General features: G+C 35.2%; 1 protein-coding gene across 2 annotated transcripts in view; it reads left to right on the top strand.

Annotated features, from left to right (window-relative positions):
- LOC150109134 (deformed epidermal autoregulatory factor 1 homolog) overlaps positions 1-13,407 on the top strand; it is a 118,730-nt gene extending 105,323 nt beyond the window's left edge. For both annotated transcript variants that reach the window (XM_090411721.1, XM_090411720.1), the window contains exon 8: positions 5,656-13,407. In XM_090411721.1, the coding sequence (XP_090267847.1) occupies positions 5,656-5,820 (165 nt within the window). In that variant the 3' untranslated portion in view covers positions 5,821-13,407. The remainder of the gene's footprint in view (positions 1-5,655) is intronic.
- Positions 13,408-21,279: the final 7,872 nt, after the last annotated feature.

The raw sequence follows: 21,279 nt of genomic DNA, 5'->3' as shown, positions 1-21,279 counted from the left end.
TATTGCTAGTTTCCTTGCACCTTCTCGTAAAATGTAAGCTGATATCCTGTCTAATCACATGGGTGTATTTTCATTGAGATTTTGCAGTATCCTAAGAACCTCCAATTCATCCACCTCTGTTTCCACATAGTCTCTGTCACATATATCACTAAAGTAACCTCACTTGTCTGCAAAGTGGTCACTCAGTAGCTTAAATATTTTGTCTCTTTTTCTGTCACCTCACCGCCATCTGTACTCATTAAGGTTATTCTTTCTCTAATTTGTCATGTAGCGAAAGAACTTTTGGATTTTGTGTGGCCTGCTCTGCTAGTTTCTTCTCATCTAATTTTGTCTTCCTCACCAAGCTGGTTGTCTTTCTTATCTTACCTTGTACTGTTCATGAGCTTGTTGGCCACCTTTCTCCTTATTGTGCATTAGTGTGTGTGTGTATTTTATTTTTATTTTTTTTCCAGTTTATGCTTAATAATACTACTCATCCATCTAACTCCTACCGGATTAACTCTCCTGACCTTGGATATATACAATCTGATATACAATGCTTCCTCCAGATGTTCTCTATCTCCCAAGCACAACTAACATCCTTCCCTTGCAGGTTTTTATGTCATCACACAGCTTCAAGCTTCTTTCTAAACTTGTCACAATCACCTACCTTCTAGCAACTTTTACATACACCTTTTCTTGACAAAATATTCCTTATGCTTTATAACATCCCAAATCAAGACTGAATGGTCACTCTGCCCATTGTGCAGAGTGACCCAAGGTGGCCACATTGCCTTCAATTGCGCAATGTGGCCACCTTGGTTATGGATCTTACAGATCCAGTACTCTCATATCCCAAATCCCCTCCAACACATGCTGCTTCAAGTAATTATCTCTCAGTAGTTGTATAAATCCCATTTCCTTCCTGCCATGTGATCTTTCTTCCTCCTAATCAGTATCTCCATAATTGAAGCCCTTCCCCCCCAATAATAATTACTCAACCTGCACTTACTGATTTGCTGATGCATGTCTTCCTGATCATCTCTGGAAAACCTCCTGGCTTATAGTAGCAGCTAACCATATATTTTTTCTTATTGGTCTTCAATCTTGCAACAGACTTTCCTATCAAAAGTTTATTTATCACTAGGTTAGACTATAATCAATTTAGTTTAATCCTTTATCCCAGTGAGAGCAAACAAAGTTTGCACCTGAAAATATCTTCAGAACTGAATATAGTGTTGTACTAACTTACCTGGGTAAGTAGTGCAACACCAAAGGAAGTAAAGTAAATTAAAAAGAAAGTACATTAAACTAAATTCATTATAGTCTAACCTAGTGATAAATAAACTTTCAACATCTTTCTCTAAATCCAGAGTAATTTAATAAAAAAAAAAAGGTGATAAACCTTTTGGCAACTCCCATAGGTAAAGATGACTTGCTACTGCTTCTGCCTGGTATCTCCATCTCTGGGCCTGGCTCCCACTGAAGAGACCTCAATAAAGGTCGAAACTAGTCTGGGTAGTGGCCAATCCCTTAATGCATAACAGTATACATATCCACAAGGAAATGTGTTTTGCATTATGGGAGATACTGGGTTAGGAGTGTTGGTAGCTTGCTCCACCTTTGCTACGAGTTGCCTTGGTGTTGCACTACTTACCGAGGTAAGTTAGTACAACACTATATTCAGTCCTGAAGATATTTTCAGGCGCAAACTTTGTTTGCTCTCACTGGGATAAAGGATTAAACTAAATTCATTATAGACTTTCCTATCCTTCTTGAAAATACTGAGTCCTTCACATTCTATTCCTGTAACTGCATTTTCTGCTGTTAGCCAAGTCTCATTACTGCCTATAACTTTTGGTGAGATTGCATTATCCAATACCAAAAACTTTTCCCTCTTGTTCATGATGCTTCTAATATTAGTTTATAGAAACTAATATTAGCATCGCTTTATGTCCCCATCTACCTTTACTTCCTTGAGAGACTAGATTCTGCATTTTTTGTTCATCAGTCTTGGAGACTCACCTGCATACACTAATTACTTAAGTTTTCCTGACTTTGCACATCAACACCCTCAGTTAAGAAAGCTCTCTCTCCAGAGAAACCTTATACCAAAACCATTTAAGTGCAGACTGTCGGCATTACACATCTTTCTTTTTTTTCTATCAAATTCAGACCATGGGTCCACAAACCCTACATCATTCCTTCTGCACAACTTGCATATTAATATTTTGCTATCAGCACCCTCCTTCTCAGTTCACCGCTATCATGGCATAGCATGACACCTACAATCTTCACCTTCTCGCTCTTCTTTTTTGCTTCATCCAACAATTTCTTCACATTCTCCCTCAGAGAATACTCCTCTAACATCATTAGTGCCAACCAAGACAATTAGATCTTTCATCTTATCTTTCTGCATCCAGATAGTATCACTACTAATATTATTAGTGATGCTATCCTAAAAGTATCAAGAAACAATAGTTGAGATCACTTTCATTAAGTAGTCCTCCGATCATAGAATCTCCATACAAAATTTTCTCCTTGCATTGTTTCTCTCATTTCTTCAAGTGATCTCGATATTTTCCTTTGACCTCCTGCTTCCTTTCTCTTCTCAGCCATGTTAATCTCTTGATGTTTCTGCAATTTTTCGATTTAGCACTTTGTTCTGTGATAACATATTAAGATAGGCTGTGGCATTCAGGTAGTGTTCAAATGTTATCAGGGGACCTATGGGTGCCAAGAAAACATTCTCCACATTATTACACCCTGGCCTGCAGCTTAAGCTGTTGCTACTCCTGGCAGGAAGGATCCATGGCCCCATGTTGTTGCCTCTGTATTCTGGTTCTGCCATCAGCACGATACAATACAAACTGGGATTTGTCAGACCAGGTGATATTTTTCCATTCATGAGTTGTCCAGTGTTCATGATCATGTGACCACTGAAACTGCATCTTCCTGTTCTTAGCTGACAGCATTGAGACTTGGGATGGTTGTCTGCTCCTGTACCATTTGTGACAGTGTGCTATAAACTGTGTTGTGTGCTCTGAGGTACTGAGCTGTGATTTGAATGGTTGTGGCATAGCTCTCCTGTCACATTTCACAATCCTTGCCATTATTCTTTGACCTTGTGCATCAGTGAACTGTTTTCGACCACAGGATTGCTGTTAGCTCGAAGTTGTCTGGTTATTACACCACTCCTGGTGTACCCTAAACACTGTTATTTGTGAAAAGCTCAGAAGAGTAGATGTTTGTGGGATACTAACACTAGCATGGCTGGCACTAACAATCATACCATGCTCAAAGTCACTTAAGTAACCCTTTTATTCCTTATGATGCATCAAACAAAAAACAGAACCATTGGATGCCTGTCTGCCTGATTTGTATAGCAAATTGCAGCCATGTGACTCAGTGTCTTCAAGAATGGTGTATTTTTCTAAATGGGGAAGTTGGAAGTGTAAGCAAACAAAGTTTGCACCTGAAGTATCTTCAGGACTGAGGCAACTCGTGGTAAAGGTGGACCAAGCTCTCATCACTACCTGTCTTAGTATCTCCCATAATGCAAAGCACATCTTCTTGTGGACATGTATAATGCCATGCATTAAGGGAAGGACCACTACCCAGACTGGTTTCAATCTTTTTTGAGGTCTCGTCAGTGGGAGCTAGACCCAGAGATGGTGATACTAAAGTTGAAGCAATGGAGAAGTCATATTTACCTATACGAGTTGCCAAAAGGTGTCTCACCTTATTATTAAATTACTCTGGATTTAGAGAAAGATTTTGGAAGTTTTTTCCCACTTGGTTAGACTATAATAAATTTAGTTTAATCCTTTATCCAAGTGTAAGCAAACAAAGTTTGCGCCTGAAGTATCTTCAGGACTGAGGCAACTCATCTCATTCTGATGCCTCAGTCCTGAAGATACTTCAGGCACAAACTTTGTTTGCTTACACTTGGATAAAGGATTAAACTAAATTTATTAAATGGGGATGTGTTCTTAATAAAAGTGATCACTGTGTGTGTGTGTGCAAAAACACAGTCAAGGGTGAATGTGTTGATGCCAGTAATTTTTTATCCCTTTGCATATGTCGATGCTAAAAATTCTTTCGTTCTTCATGCTTTAGTGAATGTGCATAATAACTGTAGAAAGCTTCTAGTATTGAGACCACATGTTTTTCTATGAAGAACAAGTTTAATAAAAAAAATAAACAAATATAACCCTACAAGTTTCATAAGTTGTCAGACTTTCACCAGGGATGCAAGTCTGACATTAGCAAAAGCTATATTAAAAAGAGAGAGACTAGAAACAATTAATTACATATATTAGATGTTAGCTCACAACTGGTACATATAAATCAGTAACCAGAATAAAAATGTTAAATTAATTCATCTGTGATAGTGTGACAAACTATGTGCTCTGAGGTACTAAATAGAATAAAATTGAATTTAATTAATTTAATTCAGTACTATGCATTGGACCAAGAATAACATTTTTATTCTGGATACTGATTTATATGTACCAATTGTGAAGTTCTGATAACATCTATGCAATTAATTGTTTCTAGTCTCTCTCTCTTTTTTTTTTTTTTTTGTTTAACTTTTGCTAATACCACTGATAATGTGTCTGACGACTTACGAAACTTGTAGGGTTATGTTTATTTTTATTAAACTTGTTATTTCAAAAGAAAGATTTCAGTATTGTGACCACATCTTTATTAAGATAAATAAAGATAAACCCAACAAGTTTCGTATGTCGTTTGACTTACATCTTCAGGGGTTACAGGTAACTAAAAGTTTAAACACAAGAAATGAGAAATTACTCAAAATAGTCTATTAGATGTTGTTATGGCAGTCTAACTGTTCATCAAATTAAAAAATCCGAATGCGGTATCTATACATACGTTAATGCATGCTATGTTTGATGGATGGTGTCATGTTCTGTTGTTCACATTCACTCTGTCTGAGGTCTGACTTAGGTATATTTTTTATGAATGCTGACCAAACTTGGGGTAGAATTAGGCCCTGGTTTTTGTTGCATTGTGTTGGAAATCTAAGCATGTTTGCAGCTTCCTTGAATTTTCTTGTGAAGCAGTTTTTTTCAATATAAGACGTTCATTTTATGCCAAGTACATTATGGCTGGTGGAAGTTGTGTGGGATGCTAGGCCCGATTGGTGAACAATTAGACTGTCATAACAACATCTAATGGACTATTTTGAGTAATTTCTCATTCTTGTGTTTAAACTTTTAGTTACTTGTAACCCCTGAAGATGTAAGTCAAATGACATACGAAACTTGTCGGGTTTGTTTATCTTTATTTATCCTAATAAACATGTGGTCACAATACCGAAATCTTTCTTTTGAACTGCTAAACCACAGAAACTTACGCCTACAAACTTGTTATTTGTCTAAAAGCGTGTGGTCTCAATGCCAGAAGCTTCCTACAGAACTGCTAAGCCACAGAAACTTACATATTCATACATAATAACTGATGAAGATAAGCAAGCTAGCTTTTTTTATGCAGTTCACAGCATTTTGACATGCTTTGGATGAAATAGATTTATTCTTTTATAATAACATAGCTTTCTTTATGAAAATAGTTATGAAAAATTTAATTGCCAAAAGCAGCAGAATTAAATTTTATTACAGAAAATATAATTTATTTTTATTTCCTCTTTTATAGCGCTGTGGAAATTGCAACAGGAAGGCATTTTCTGAATGTACTGGTTGTCATCGAGTGAGCTACTGTAGTACATTTTGTCAGCGTAAAGACTGGCGCAATCATCAGGATGACTGTGGTGATCACATCATTCAAGAAGATAGCTGTGCAGAGAACATCACAGATTGAAATGTGATTGTCTAAATGTGTTAGATCCAAAAGAAGCCTTTCAGATATCGAGACTTGTGATAGTGTTAAAGGACTTTCATATGTTGATCATGTTTTATCTTAAGTTGCTTTTTCGGTGTCATCACTCAGAAATAGCTCAGTTGCACTATCTTAAACAAGATAGTTTAAGTGTTGCCTTATGTTTATTGCACATGTATATACTTAACTGCTGTATATTTGTATATTTGGTGCTTCACTTCGAGGAGTGACTTGAATAACTAATTTTAATAAAACATTTTTTTTTAAAGGGAATTTGTGTATTATAACAAATTATATTTATTAAAAAGACTGAAATTTTAGTCTTACTGAGAAACTAAAATTATATATTGCATCTGTCTGTCCATCTGCATGTTAATTGGAATAAATACAAATATAGTATATTTTGCAGGAACATTACTGATATATAAATAGTTAATCTTTACCTCCATGAGCATTGTATATACTCATAAAAGTTACCTTATATTATGCAAGAAATATCCTTTAATAGTCTTAATTTTTGTATATAGAGTTGTTTTTGACAATGAATCCTGTGAAAAATCTGATGCTATGTATGTTTATATAATTTTGTGTATGATTTTTTTTTTTTTTTTTTTGAAAGACATGCTATCTTAAAACTTAAATTACAGAATGCTAGTAAATACCATCACAAAAAATGGTATGTGTTTCATTTACAAGATAAGATTTTCAGTTGTGCAAGAGACAGAAAAAATATAGCATTTGGAACCTTTGCACTGCATTACTTCTACCTTGCTATCTCTTCTGGGTATGGCATCCACTGACAAGACTTCAATAAAGGCCGAAACCAGTCTGGGCAGTTTCCCTTCCCATAATGCATAGCATCATTATGGGATACTAAGGCAATCGATGTAAACTCATTAACCCAGTTAGTTTATCTGGGTTAATTTATCAATCAACTTTTGGTACAGCACAATGTAACTACACCTTCAGCTAACCAACCTTTCAATTATCCAACCAGCAAATTGAGATCCCAATGTGGTTGGATAATTGAAGGATTATTGTATTTCTTGTTATTTCTAATTGGTTTCATGTTACTCCATGTTTTATTTTGTATGTGAATTTTGAAAAGTAGGATCCAATCTTCTTCCTTTTATGTATTAGACCCAGTGGCCTTTGTCATGGCAAAAAGTACAACATGCTGAAATGATATAAACACTGAAAATTAAAATTCCACACTGTGAGCAGACTTTTTTGTTTTTGTCTGTTGTGTATAGCATGCATTCTTTCCAATATGTTTTTGGATCAAGGCTAGCCTTGATCCAAAAACAGGGGAAAGGGGAGGGAATATATATTTTACAAGAAATGCAGTGAATTGGCCAGGTGTTTTAAATTGGTATCCAGACTTCACCTTGTCACAGTGCATCTTGTAATTATACAATCTGTTACTGGAATTTGGACTGACAATTTTGGTCTTACTCAAACCAATTTTGTTGTGCACTGGCTAAGAACTAAACTTGATATAGTAGAACAGTATAATCAAAATTCACTGTTATTGCCAAGGTGAGCAATGAACTATTGAACAGCATTAGCATAGGCAGCATGAAGAGAAAGGTGAGATAACAGCAAATTTGTATAGTACAGCTTTATTTTACTAGTGAAAGTAAAAAATGCCATTAGAAATGTGAAATGTAGAAAGTTACTCCACTATGTAATTCAGCATCCATACTTGCCTGCTTCTTTTAAGCCTTATCATCACACAACTCGTGTCAACTTTTGTTAATTACTCACTTGATTTTGCTTATTGAAGTTCTTGTGGATTATGTTACTTGTAGTATTTCTTAGCTAATTTAGGTGTATGCACATGTACTTATTTTTTGCCAGAATGCTACATAAAGTCATTCAGCCATCCAGACCATTTTTATTATGTATGAAGAACTTTCATTTAACTCATAAAGCAGAATTTCAACTCTTATTTAAAAAAAAAATGGCCAATAAAGGAGAGGGATCAGGACAAATACATACATGCATATATACTGCATTGTATACTGAAGTTTTCTGATGGGCTTGGTAAATAAGTCTTTTAGTATTTATTCTGATGATCTGATATGGAAGTTTTTGAAAGGCCATTTAATGGATTTATTTCTACTGAATTGGGTGTATTAGTGTATTCCAAAGGTCTAAACTTTGTGCAAATTCAAATATATCATTAGCCATAAGAGCCTCTTTTACACAAGTAAGGATTTGCCAGTAACATTGGCCATTGGAAGTGCTGAGTTTAGATGATCAAAAAATGGAAAAGCAAAGCATCATGCAACAGGAAGATATCAACATAATTTTGCTTTCTCCCTTTTGCATCACCTTGTTTATTGATGGCCCTCATATGGACCTCAGTCTTGTCAGTGATCTGAATTTATCAAAAATGAATCTGAACTTTCATCTCTGGAAATATTTTATGATATGATATCTTTGTTCTCTAAGAGTCAAAAAGATTTCTTTCTTTCTTAGGAAGTCAGTACGCTATAATAATGTAGATTTTCTTGGCCATCGTGGTCCAAACAAATGGCACCATCTATTTATGGATTTCTAGAAACTTGCTCCATAATGAAAAGAACTATTCTTTAGGTTCTATAAGCATAATGCCAGTCAGATGATTGAAGCATATGACAATATAATCCCCCCCCCCCCTCCAATCAGATGTCTGTACATTGAAGCAATTTCTTGTTAATCCAGATTGCTCTTTTACTGCTAATGCTGCATTAAACTTGATTTCATAAAAAAATGGATGTTCACACCATGGATCAAAAGGACTGATTTTCTATATTTGAATCAAAATTTCCAGGTAGCAGTGAGATCAAAATCAAAGAAGGAATTTTTGTAGGTTTGAAAATTAAGGAAATCATGAGAGAGGGAGATAGAGAGAGACCATTTTCTTTAACTAAGTGACAGTGAAGGAATAGCTTATGGATGTTTAAGGTAGCAATTAAAACCTTCCTTGGAAACATCAAGGCATAAAATTTCTGGTCAGTTGTTAAACTTCCCAATGCAAATCATCAATTGAAAAATTCTGAATTCAAAACTTTATCCTAACAAACTTGGACAGTGCTAGTGAAAAGTTTGGGGAGCAACATTAAGAGATATCCATGATGGAAAAGTGATGCCAGGTCAAATGAATGCAAATCATACCTAACAAGAACTTTAGATTTTAATCACCCACTTCCTTTCAGACATGTATATATTGCCATGCCCCATAGAAAGAATCACTGTACAGAACAGTTTTAACCTTTATTTAGTCTTATCAGCAGGAGCTAGGCCCATGAAGATACTGAGAGCTAAATCAAGTGGTAGAAGTCATGTTTCCTTATAGCTGTAGGAAATAGTCATTGTTATCAGTTTCCTGATGTGTACCCTCAAGGGAGTATACAATTTTCCTCCAAATTAATCACTTGTCAGCACTCTAATATTGTCATATCTAATATTTCTCTCATCCAGGACACTTATCACTGAATCAGTCCACCTAGATCTTGGTCTTTTCCCTGTCATCTTGGCATTAAACATATGTATTTAATGTTAATCCTCTCTCGTTCTTTTTAAGTGATTAACCACCTGATTAGCTCTGCTGTCAAATGCTTTTCTAATATCTTCATTTTATTAATTTGATTCTGCCATTGATGCCATCTATTTACTCCCCTAATTTTTCTCAGGACTCTCATATCTATGGTCAGTCTTTGATTAAGTGCTTTATTTCTAATTCAACTCTCAGATCTCCAGCTTAAAATGGGTTTCAATACTGTCTTTAATACTGCTAGTTTAGTGTTTTGGCTAATTTCTCTGTTATTCCACATTTATTTAACTGGCCTCCCATCATACCAACTTTGGTTATTCTGTTGCCTATTTCCGTATTTAATTTACCATCTTCACTAAAAACTATGCCTAAATAGATAAAATATTTCACATATTAAACATACTGCTAGTTTAGTGTTTTGGCTAATTTCTCTGTTATTCCACAATTATTCAACTGGCCTCCCATCATACCAACTTTGGTTATTCTGTTGCCTATTTCCGTATTTAATTTGCCATCTTCACTAAAAACTATGCCTAAATAGATAAAATATTTCTATAGCTTCAACATTGAGACTTCAGTTGAAGTTTTCTATGTTCCTGCATATTTTCATATATATATATAATTTTGTTCCAACTTTATTCAGATTAATTAGTGAATCTTGGAGACTTGCACTGGATTTCTTTCAGTCTACAACTGAAAGAAATCCAGTGTTTATCCTAACTAACAAAGTCTTGATGCCACTTTCATAATACAGGGTGATCCAAAAGTTGTACACATTATAAAATAAACTTGAATTTTTCAATATTAGTGACAAACTTTATAGAAGTAAACTACTATAAACAAAACTTATAACTGTATCTTTACAAAGGCAAAAATAAATAACATTCAAAAGAAAGATTCTGAAAGAATACCAGAATCTTTCTTTTGAACGACAGAAACCTACGCCTACAATAAATAACATTATTAAAGCAAATGTTCAAAATGGCTGTCTCATTCTTCAATGCAAGCATGCAATCTTTTTACCAAATTGGAGGCAACTCTTAGAAGCATGTTACTGCTCTGATTGCTTCAGTGATGTACATCTTCAATTCATTAATTGTGTGAGGATTATTTTTATACACCTTACCTTTCAGGTAACCCCATAATTTTCAGAGGATGCAAGGGCATTTCATGGAAAACGTGAGGATTTTCCAATGACCAAATTCTGTTATTTGGCTATTTACACATCATATCCACTTAGGTGAAACCACACTTCGTCACTGAAGAACATTGTGCAGCTTTTGAACTCACAGCACAGAACCTACAGCACATGTTTTTCCTTATCCAGTAGCTTCAATTCCTTAACTGAGTGAACATGGTATCGATGAAGCTTCGTTTGGCAGCTCTAAGTACTGCCATATGACATACCTGTCTGTGCAGAGAATTTTCTAAGACTGAAGATGAATGTTGCGACACGTATTGCAGTCACTTTAGCATCGGTCAAAATGGAAGGTCTTCCATTTTCACTGTTTGTCTGCAACTGATCCAGTTTCCTGAAAGCATTTGATTAATCTTGTAATGTCAAATTTTGAGGAACAACACAGCCGGGAGACTTCTGATGAAACTTTTCCACAATATTTGCATAAGAATGACAGTGAAAATAACATACCAAAATAACTTGTTGCTCCTGGGGGAAGTACCATTTCATTTTCCTCATAAAACTATGCAATGGGTGCCCAACACGTGGCAGATAGATTACACAGTGGTGGGCAGTAGTACTAGGGTGCCATCTATAGGCGAAATAAATAATTAGAATTGAAAACACTTCGATGCAACTAAGCTTAAACTTTGATGTGTGTGACTTTTGGATTACACTATAATCCACACACATAAGTAGATGTTGAATAAGAACAGATATAGCACTCTTATTTTACACCTGATTTTATTTTATATCATACCAACTTCCTGTATTCTTTCAATCCTGACTGCTGACTTACAACTTAAATATAGACTATGTATTGCTTTGTATTATGTGCCATTTATCTCATATAATTGTAGTGTTTTGAAAAGCTTTCTCTGGATACCTTGTCATATGCTTTTTCCTGATTTACAAAAAAAAAAGTACAGATACTGTATACTATTATTGTATTCCTATGATTTCTCAGTTTTGTTGTAAAGCAAAAACTAATCTCAACAACCTCTAAATTATACTTGCCAAGAAATTATATTCTTGTTTAATCCTTTATCAAAATGTAAGCAAACAAAGTGTTGTACTTGATGTATCTTCATGACTAGGCTACTTGTATATAGAGGCTGATGACTTCACATCAATTGCTTTAGTACCCCATGATGCAAAGCACACCTTATTTCAGATATACATAATGTTAAGGGAGGATCACTAGCAAGACTGGTTTTGACCTTTTTTGAGGTCTCATCAGTAGAGGCAGAACCCAATAATGTACCAAGGGTGAATTAATGCAGAAATCATATATTTCTCTTTATGCAAATTGCAAAAAAATGTATCACCTTATTATTAAAGTACTTTAATAATAAGATGGTTAGAAAGTAAATTATATTATTTAATCCTTTATCCAAGTGTAAACAAACAATGTTTGTGCATGAAATATCTTCATGATTGTTTTGAAGACATTTTATGTGGTGCATCTTCACTATATGAGAAATATAAAACTTCTGCATTAATTCACCTTTGGTATCTTCCTGGGTGTAGCTCCTACTGATGAAACTTTAACAATTGTTGAAACCAGTCTGTGTAATAACCCTCCAATGATGCATAGCATTATTTACATCTGAAAGGAAGTGTGCTTTGCATTATGGGATACTAAGGCAACTGATGTGAAGCCATCATCCTCTATAACTAGCCTAGTCATGAAGATATTTCACAAGTATAATTTACTTTTCTGACCAAGTGAAAAAAACTTTCTGCAACCTCTGTTTGCCTTGAACTTCTCCAAGTTTTCTTAGTCTTCTCAAGTATGCTTGCATAAATCTTGCCAGGAACACTCAATTGGAAAATTCCTCTCTTATTCTTACATTCTTCTTTATTTCCCTTTTAAAAGATGGCAACCATGAAACTCTACTCCAGTCATTTGGAATTCGACCTCTGACCAGGCTGGCTGCATCGTGCAGCATGGCCAATGCAAAACTCATATGTTCATATTTGAGCATTTCTGGTCGAATATCATCTACTCCAGCTGCCTTTCCACATTTCAGGTTTTATTAGCTTTTTCTATCCCAAAGTATTGATATGTACTCCAATTTGCATTCCTCTTGAATATTTTCATTTCATTACTCCAGACATTTAGTATAGGCCATATATTTAGTAAGAAAAATGGTGTATCATCATATTAAAATATATTGAATGAGAGAGATTTGTAGCACTTTTTGTTATAATGTAAATCATACTTAACAAGGTATTTCTCAAAGAATGTATACTGTGCATTATGGGAAACTAAGGCAATTTGATGTTAGTCCTCTAACAGTAAAAGTGGCTTTAGTCTTGTACTTATTTAATGTTTTGTTGTAGTGGCCCATGAAGCAAACTTTTTTTTTTGTAACGTATGGAATCTGCCATGATATGAACAGAAATGGAAGTTATTTTAGTGATATGATTTTATATATAAAATCATATCACTAAAAATTATGCATTATAAAGAAGCAGTTTTATAACTGATGGTTTTTGTTAAAATTGAAAAATTTGGTTTGTATAGTTTTATTACTTTGTGATTTCATTGTGATGACTAAAAGCAAGAAATCTTAAAGTCAAATTGATTAAACACTGTTGGTAAACTTCTATAAGATGACATGCCCCAAACTAAAAAAAAAAAAAAAAAAACTGATAATTTTAAAATGGAGATTTGGATGGGATAGGGAAGAGGAAGAAGTTCATAAAATTTCTGAAACTTACCTTTATTTTTGCAAAAATACTGATTTTATATCTGTAGCTATAACTCATCAGTGATTTTTGATATCTTTAATCATGTATTGTATATATGAGGAAATTTACAGTAAACATAAGTTTTGAAACCCTTGATCTGTAATATTTCACTCAGATAAGCACTAGATATCACAAAAGGGATGGTGGAGTGTTGATTAATCTATTCAGATGATGTCATTGCATTAAATCTCCATTACCTGTTAACTTTACTGAATACTGTAACAAATTTCATTTGTCACAGTATTCAGTAAACTTTAACTATGAATGCAAGAAGGAAAACAGTCATATTTATTAAACTGCTGGTAACAATTTAGGCAGTATGATTTGGGTAACTATAACAGCACTTCATGAGAATATAACTTCATTATTTTGTCATTCATATCAATATCAGCAGTTAACAAAGAAGCACAAAGTTATTTGAAGCACATTACTACAATAAATAACGTTCTTAACGAGTATATGCACGTTTATTTTGTCTCGTAAAGCAACTTCAGAAATAGAACAGTAATAGAAATTTGAATAGACAGTGAAATACTTGCATTTCAAAAATCAACTCAAAAATGTATTTTAGAACATCAAAGAGAAATTTAATAATTTATTAAATATCTTGAATCTAGATTGGCTCCATATGGAATTGACACGCCACAGGATCCTTTGGAACATACCAGATTACTACATAATAGTATTCATAAATATGAAAGTGTTTATTCAAAGAAAATACCAAAGTTCTACTACAAAATTAGCCAAATCTAAAGTGTATTGACAATCACCAAATTCTGAATGTGTGAGAAATTAATTGTGATTTTTTAATGATTTTCTTAGCAATTTTGTAACTTCATACATCAAATAGATTTCCATTGTTATCTCATGCACTTTACACTTGCTAGTTGTTCAAATTTCTGTTGTTCTGTTCACATTGAAGGTGTTTTATGAGATGTAAAATAAAATATCAGTATATGTAATTAACCGAAAATATTGGTGTCGAGGCTAGCTGGTGAAGAGACGTACTGTTGGAGAGCTCCTGAAAGATTTGTGATTTTTGTTGATTTATTAAATATTTTGTTAGATTTAATTGTGTAATTTTAGTATATTTATTTAGTATATAGTATATTTAGTATATTGTAGTTTTATTAGTGTAGTTAGTGTGCTAAAGTGTTTTATAACATAATCTATGTCGGGAAGTCGCCGCTAGAGGGATTCGTAGTGTGTAGTGTTCGTGAAAGCTCCTGATAAGATAAGCGTTATTTTCAGTTATCGTTGATAAATTTACTTTAATATTGCGTAGTTTTGTTTGCCTTGCATATCTTGGTGCGTCTATTTGTGTGTTTTTGGTGTTCATAATTTATAATTTGATAAAATATGTTACTAGTAAGCATGGCTCCATTACGAAGGAAAATGGCGGCCAGTAATGATGGTTCGCCATCTTCTTTCAAGAACGGTAATGTAGAGAAGATGATTCAGTGTACTATCTGCGAAATGTACGCTTTGCTGAGTGTGGTTAGATGATAATAAAGGAGTGAATGTGTGTAGAAAATGTAGGGAGAATGAGGAATTGAAGTGTATTTTGGATCGTGAGTGTGATAATTTTGACAAACTTCAGAATGAAGAAAATAGGGATATGACAAGAAACGGCGAGGTTGTACCAGAGAATTGTGAGCGTGTGAATGATAGTATTAATTGTTTTACAGAGAATAAAAAAAATGAGATAGATGCAATGAGTGAGATCGCATTGTTGAATGGTGCGATACAAAGGGCAAAACAGCAGCTAGAGCGTATGAACAAAAGTTGACTGATTGAACCAGCCAATAATAAAAAGTATGACAGGAAAAATAGGCGTATGACATGAACAAAATGAAGGATAGAGTGCTGTATGGAGACTCGTTAGTAGAGGATTTGACAAAATCGTACCAACCTGGTGCAACCATAAAGGATGTAACTGAGTCTATTAGAGAGCAAAAGGAAAGTGTGAAAGAAATGATTGTTGTGGCAGGGACAAATGATTTGAAAGGAGATAAAATGGAAATGATAGAAGACCTGAATGAATTGTTTGAGGTAGCAAAAGAAAAGAGAGAGAAAGTTAGAATGATTAGTCTTTTGCCACAGTATGACAGTGAAATGTTTAAAAGGAGAGCCATAATTGCGAATGACTTTATGCGTGGGTTATGTATGACGAGTGGTGTGGAATCTGTGGATGTGTGGAGTGAGTTCGATGGGTGAAAGGATCTATATAAGATGGATGGCTTGCATTTGAATGGTTATGGTGTAAGGAGACTTGAGAAAGTGTTGCTGAACATAGTGGATATGCAAATTCAGGGAAACTAGATTTATTAAGAGAGGAGGGTAGATATACAGTCCTTAGGGAGGCAGTTGAATGTATGAATGAATATAATATGCCTGATCGAATAAGGACAACAAATCAGAGTGGGACAGTTAATATAAGGCATCAAGGTACAGTTGGTGCTAATGGGGGTCTTAAATTCATGTACACTAATGCTAGGAGTATTAGGAACAAGAAGGAAGAGTTTTTGGCCATGGTTGGCACTTCCAGACCACAGGTTATTGGTATTAGTGAATCATGGCTGACTGTAGATGATATAGCTAGTGGGATTGAATGTGATGGATATAGTGTGTTCAGGAATGACAGAAAGAATAAAATGGGGGGAGGATTATTGTTGATGATAGCTAATGAGCTACAGCCAAGGAGAATAGAAGTTGAATTGCAGGATAGAGAAAAGAGCACATTTGAGGCCATTTGGTGTGAGACTGTGGCTAGCAGAACTAAATATACAATTGGATGCTGCTATAGACCAGGTGATGGAAAAGATGGTGGTGACAGTATGCACAAGCAAATAGAAGAAATGAGTGGAAGGAGGGTAATTATTATGAGAGATTTCAACTATGGTCATATTGATTGGAGTGAGGAGACGACACACGGGAGGAAGGAATTGGATTTTATGCGGTTATTAAGGGATAACTCTGCGACAGCATGTAATGGAAAATACTAGGGGTCAGAGAGTGCTTGACCTAGTAATTACATCTGAGGATTTGGCTGTAACAAATATGACCACATTGCCACCAATTGGTGAGAGTGATCATAGGGTCTTGACTTGAGTTGGCTAAAGGTGTAGAATTTTCAATTAAGACAGGGTACATGTGGAATTATCGGGCTGGAAAGTATGACAAGCTTAGGAGTTTGATTGGTTCAGTGCCATGGCATGTACAACTGCAAGGACTAGAAGTTGATAGTGCATGGGAGGCAGTTAAGAAGTGTTTGCATGAAGCAATGGCTGACTCTATACCTAGAGTCCGAATAATAAATCAAGTAGGGGTTAAATGGATGAATAACACCATTAAGCTTGAGCCGCAAAAAAAGAAACAACTATGGAGGGAATTTAAGGAGAAAGGTGACCGGCAGGCACATGAACGTTATAAAGTGCACGCGAGAAGGGTAACAAGTGTGGTAAGAAAAGCAAAAAAGGATTACGAAAGAACATTGGCCATGCAGGCTAAAGAGAATCCTAAACAGTTTTTTAGATATGTAGTAAGTAAAAGGAAAAATGTATATGGAAGAATGATTTTAAAGAATGCCGATGGTAGGGAGGTAACTGAATCAGTTGATATAGTTGAGTTACTTAGTGAGTACTTTGCAAGTATATATCAACCAGGTGGTGACATTGCAGTAACGAATAAACCAGTAGATTATATGGAAATTGTGGTGAATGAAGTGGAGGTGAGTAGTCTATTGCATAACCTCAATGTCAATACATCCGTGGGATTGGATGGTATACCAGCTTGTGTCGTACGAGAAGCAGCTAAAGAATTGTCACTACCCTTGACCATTTTGTTTAATTTGAGTTTCGAGTCTGGGTTAGTTCCGAGGGGGTGGAAAGAGGGGAAAATAGTTCCACTGCATAAAGGTGGTTCCAAGACTGCTGTTGGAACCACCGACATTACCAACATAAATTACCGACCAATTAACATATCAGGAATCATTGTCAAGGTCTTAGAGAAATTAGTCAAGAAAAGAATACAGGATTGGATAGATGAAAATGGGATATTGTATGGGGGACAACATGGTTTTGTGAAGGGTAGATCATGCCTCAGTAACTTGCTCACGTTTTATAACATAGTGACCGCTGAACTGGATAGGGGTAATGGGTTTACAGTGATACTACTGGACCTTGCCAAGGCCTTTGACAGGATACCACATGGAACCCTAATCAGTAAACTGGAGCAGATGGGGATAGATATAGGGTTGGTGAGATGGATAGGAGGGTGGTTGAAGGAGAGATACCAGAAAGTGGTTTATTCAGGAGTGGAGTCTAAAAGACAGCTTGTGACTAGTGGTGTGCCGCAGGGTTCTGTACTTGGACCACTGCTTTTAAATTTGCTCATCAATGATATAGGAAAGGATTTGAGATGAAGTGTTCACTTGCTTGCTGATGATGCAAAGTTGGGTAGAGCAATTGTGAGTGCACAGGATGTCAAAATTTTACAGGATGATTTGGATAGTTTGGAGGACTGGGCTAGGAAAAATGGATGTCAATTTAATGTGGCAAAGTGTAAGGTTATGCACTTTGGGGTGAAAAGAATAGCAGCAGTATATCAAATTGGTGGAACCGTACTCCAGGAGATTGATGGGGCCAGGGATTTGGGAGTGTTGGTGATAGGGAATTGAAGTTTAGGGAGCAGATTGCAAAAGTGGCTAAATCAGCTCATCAAATCACTTGGCTTCTGAAAAATACTTTAAGAAGCAGAGACAAACAAGTTATTGTTCCTCTGTATTGAGCCTTGATAAGACCCCATCTGGACTACTGTGCCCAGATATGGGCGCCAGGGTTTCTTCTTGATGGGGAGAAGGTGGAGAGAATCCAGAGACGAGTGACCAAGATGATAGCAGGTCTGTGGAATGAACCTTATGAGAATAGGTTGAAGATTTGTGGGTTGCAGAGATTGGACGATAGGCGAAGGAGGGGTGATATGATTGAGACATTCAAATTACTGAAGGGTTTCTATAAGATTGATCCAGAAGATATTTTTGAAAATATGACTGGTGGTGGGAGGACTAGGGGCCATGCATGGAAGCTGGGCAAGAGCATGGTTGACAAGGGTATTAGAGCTAGGTTTTTTACTTGGAGAGTGGTGAATGAGTGGAATAAGCTTCCAGAGTCTGTTGTGGGTGCTATGATTGTGAATGAGTTCAAGGCAAGGTATGATAGATACTGTGTGAATGTCGAATAGTTGTTCTTGACATGATGTTAGGGCCTCCCTCGAAGAGTCTGTCGACTCCTTAGAGTTGCCCGGAACAATAATAATAACTATGCTCAATTTCTGCAAAGAAAACAACCTTGGCATCTCAAACACAATGTCTTACCATAGACCTAGTTTTAAATACTCCTGGATAGAGAAATACGAAATTGTAAGATTATATCCTAATTAGAAGTACATGGAAAACCTCAATCAAGAATGTAAGAACACTCAAAAGCCTAGATCTGGATACAGACCATGAATTCCTTTATGCAACAATTTGGATAAAATTCAAAGTGAACTACAAAAGAAATAAAAATGATAAACTCCACATGGAAAAGTTAAAAAAATAACCAAATAAGATTAGACTACATTAGGAAAATTGAAGAAATAAATAGAACTCAAACAGATGAAACTGAAAACCTTCGGAAAACAGGAAAAGAAATATTAATTAACTCGGCAAGGGAAACTTTGGGAATTTATAAGAGACCCAATAATAAATGGATACCATCTGAAATATTAGAAAAATGTGAAGAAAAATAAACAGACATACCTCAGAAGAAAACAAGAAGAAATACAGACAAGCTAAAGAAAACTGGCTAAACAAAAAAGCAGAAAAATGCAATGAGGCATATAAACACCATAACTCAAAAACATTACATAACACAATTAAAGAAATTAGAAAAAACTTTTCACTGCTACTGCTAACAATGATCAACCATCAGAGCGAGGAAACAGGAAATCCAAATGCGATAAAGGCAATATGGATGGAACACTACCAAGAAACCTTTAAGAATGAAAGCAATAACTACCTAATAACAAAGTCCTACACTAACTCAAGACATGACACCTTAATGATCCTTCCACCGGAAGTGGAGAATGCTCTAAAGCAAATGAAATCTAACAAAAGCACCAGGGATAGACCAAATCCCATCAGAACTCTAGAAAGAAGGAAAGCAAACAACTTTAAAATTCCTTATCACACTTCAACAAAATCATTAAAACAGGAGAAATACCAGAAGATTGAAGAACAGGAATTATCATACCAATTTATAAGAAAGGTAACAAGAAAAATTGTAAAAACTACAGACTAACCACATTACTCAGCCATGCTTACAAAATATTTACAAGAATCTTGTAGAAAACAGAATAAAGAGCACATATGAGATCATTCTTAGTGAAGAATTGCTCCACATTGGATCAGATCTTCATAATACAAAGACTAGCAGAATTATACTGGGAACATAACAAAAATATCTATTACTGTTATAGATTTTAAACAGGCATTCAACTCAATAAACAGAGTAACCTTATTAAGAATATTAAAACAGAAACAAACCTAAGCTTCTTAGAAAAATATTATAGTCTCAAAATAAAGACATATTATAGTCTTTATTTTATCTGTTGCAATAGTATAGCAACAGATAAAATAAACGTCAGTAAAGGAGTAGCCCAAGGATGTCCCATCTCCCCATACCTTTTTAACATCTACCTAGAGGAAGGAGAAAAAGGGGTCACCTAAATGGTTATAACCTTAATAACATAAAATACACAGATGACATTGTAATGATAGCATACACAAAAGAAAAAAAAATGGTGAACCTAATAACCAAACTAAAGAATACAGCATGACCATAAATACAGACAAACAAAAATCTTGATAATTGGAAGAAAAACTAAACTTCTCTTTGAAGATCAACTATTGAACAGATAAAACAATTCAACTATTTAGGAACAGAACACCTAGATACCATGACCACTATTAAACATAGAATATTGACTGCATGGTCATCATTTAATAAGCTAGGTAAAATCTGGAAAAATAATAAAATCTTCAAACCTCTAAAAATAAAATTATATAATGCAATTAATATATCAATGTGCAATATGCTTCAGAAACTTGGACACTCAAGAAGACAGATACAAAAACTGGAGGCTTTCGAGATGAAATGTCTCAGAAATAATAAAAAAAAAACAAAATGGACAGAAAAGGAAACAAATGAAACTGTAACAAAGGCCTAAAATATACAGATTCATTAATTGAAAAGATCAAAAGACGACGACTTCAGTGGTGTGGACATGTCTAGAGAATGCCATCAAAAAAGACTACCCAACCTTGCTCTATATGCAAGAAAAAAAGGAAGACCAAGAACTAAATGAATAACAACAATAAAGGTCAACTCCAGATTACAAACATAAACAGCTCACCAGCCACGCAAGAAACCAAGACTCCTGGAGGTTGTTGTGGAAACATGGAAGACTCAACCCGTTCCCGACAGAAGAGGACAGTAAGTAATATGTAATGATTAATAAAGTTATTTACTGTGGCATACTTGCTTCAAATAACTATGTTGCTCCTTTCCACAAGCTTAACATGCCTTTATTGTTACCAGTAAGAACAGTAGTAAATGTGATTGACACACACACACACACATATGTATATATATATATATATATATATATGCCGCTTAGAAAGATTCAACGGGCACCCCTTCATGAGCAAGGTGCCATATAACAAGTCATGTTTGTAGCTGGTATAAATTGGAGGAATATGATGCTTCTAAGCCATTGCAACTGTGTCTGGGTGGGCTGTGAGAAGGGAACTGATGGATTTTGAAAGAGGTGTGTGATAGGATGCCATGCAGCAGGCTTATCTGTTCGGCATATTTTTGACAAATTGGGCCATCCCAGGTCAACAATTAGTGATATCATAATGAGA

Source organism: Typopeltis vanoorti, chromosome 2 (assembly GCF_054136105.1).
Source record: "Typopeltis vanoorti isolate ZY-2024b chromosome 2, IOZ_Tvanoo_1.0, whole genome shotgun sequence".
NCBI lineage: Eukaryota > Metazoa > Arthropoda > Arachnida > Uropygi > Thelyphonidae > Typopeltis > Typopeltis vanoorti.
This window is presented reverse-complemented; position numbering and strand designations above follow the sequence as displayed.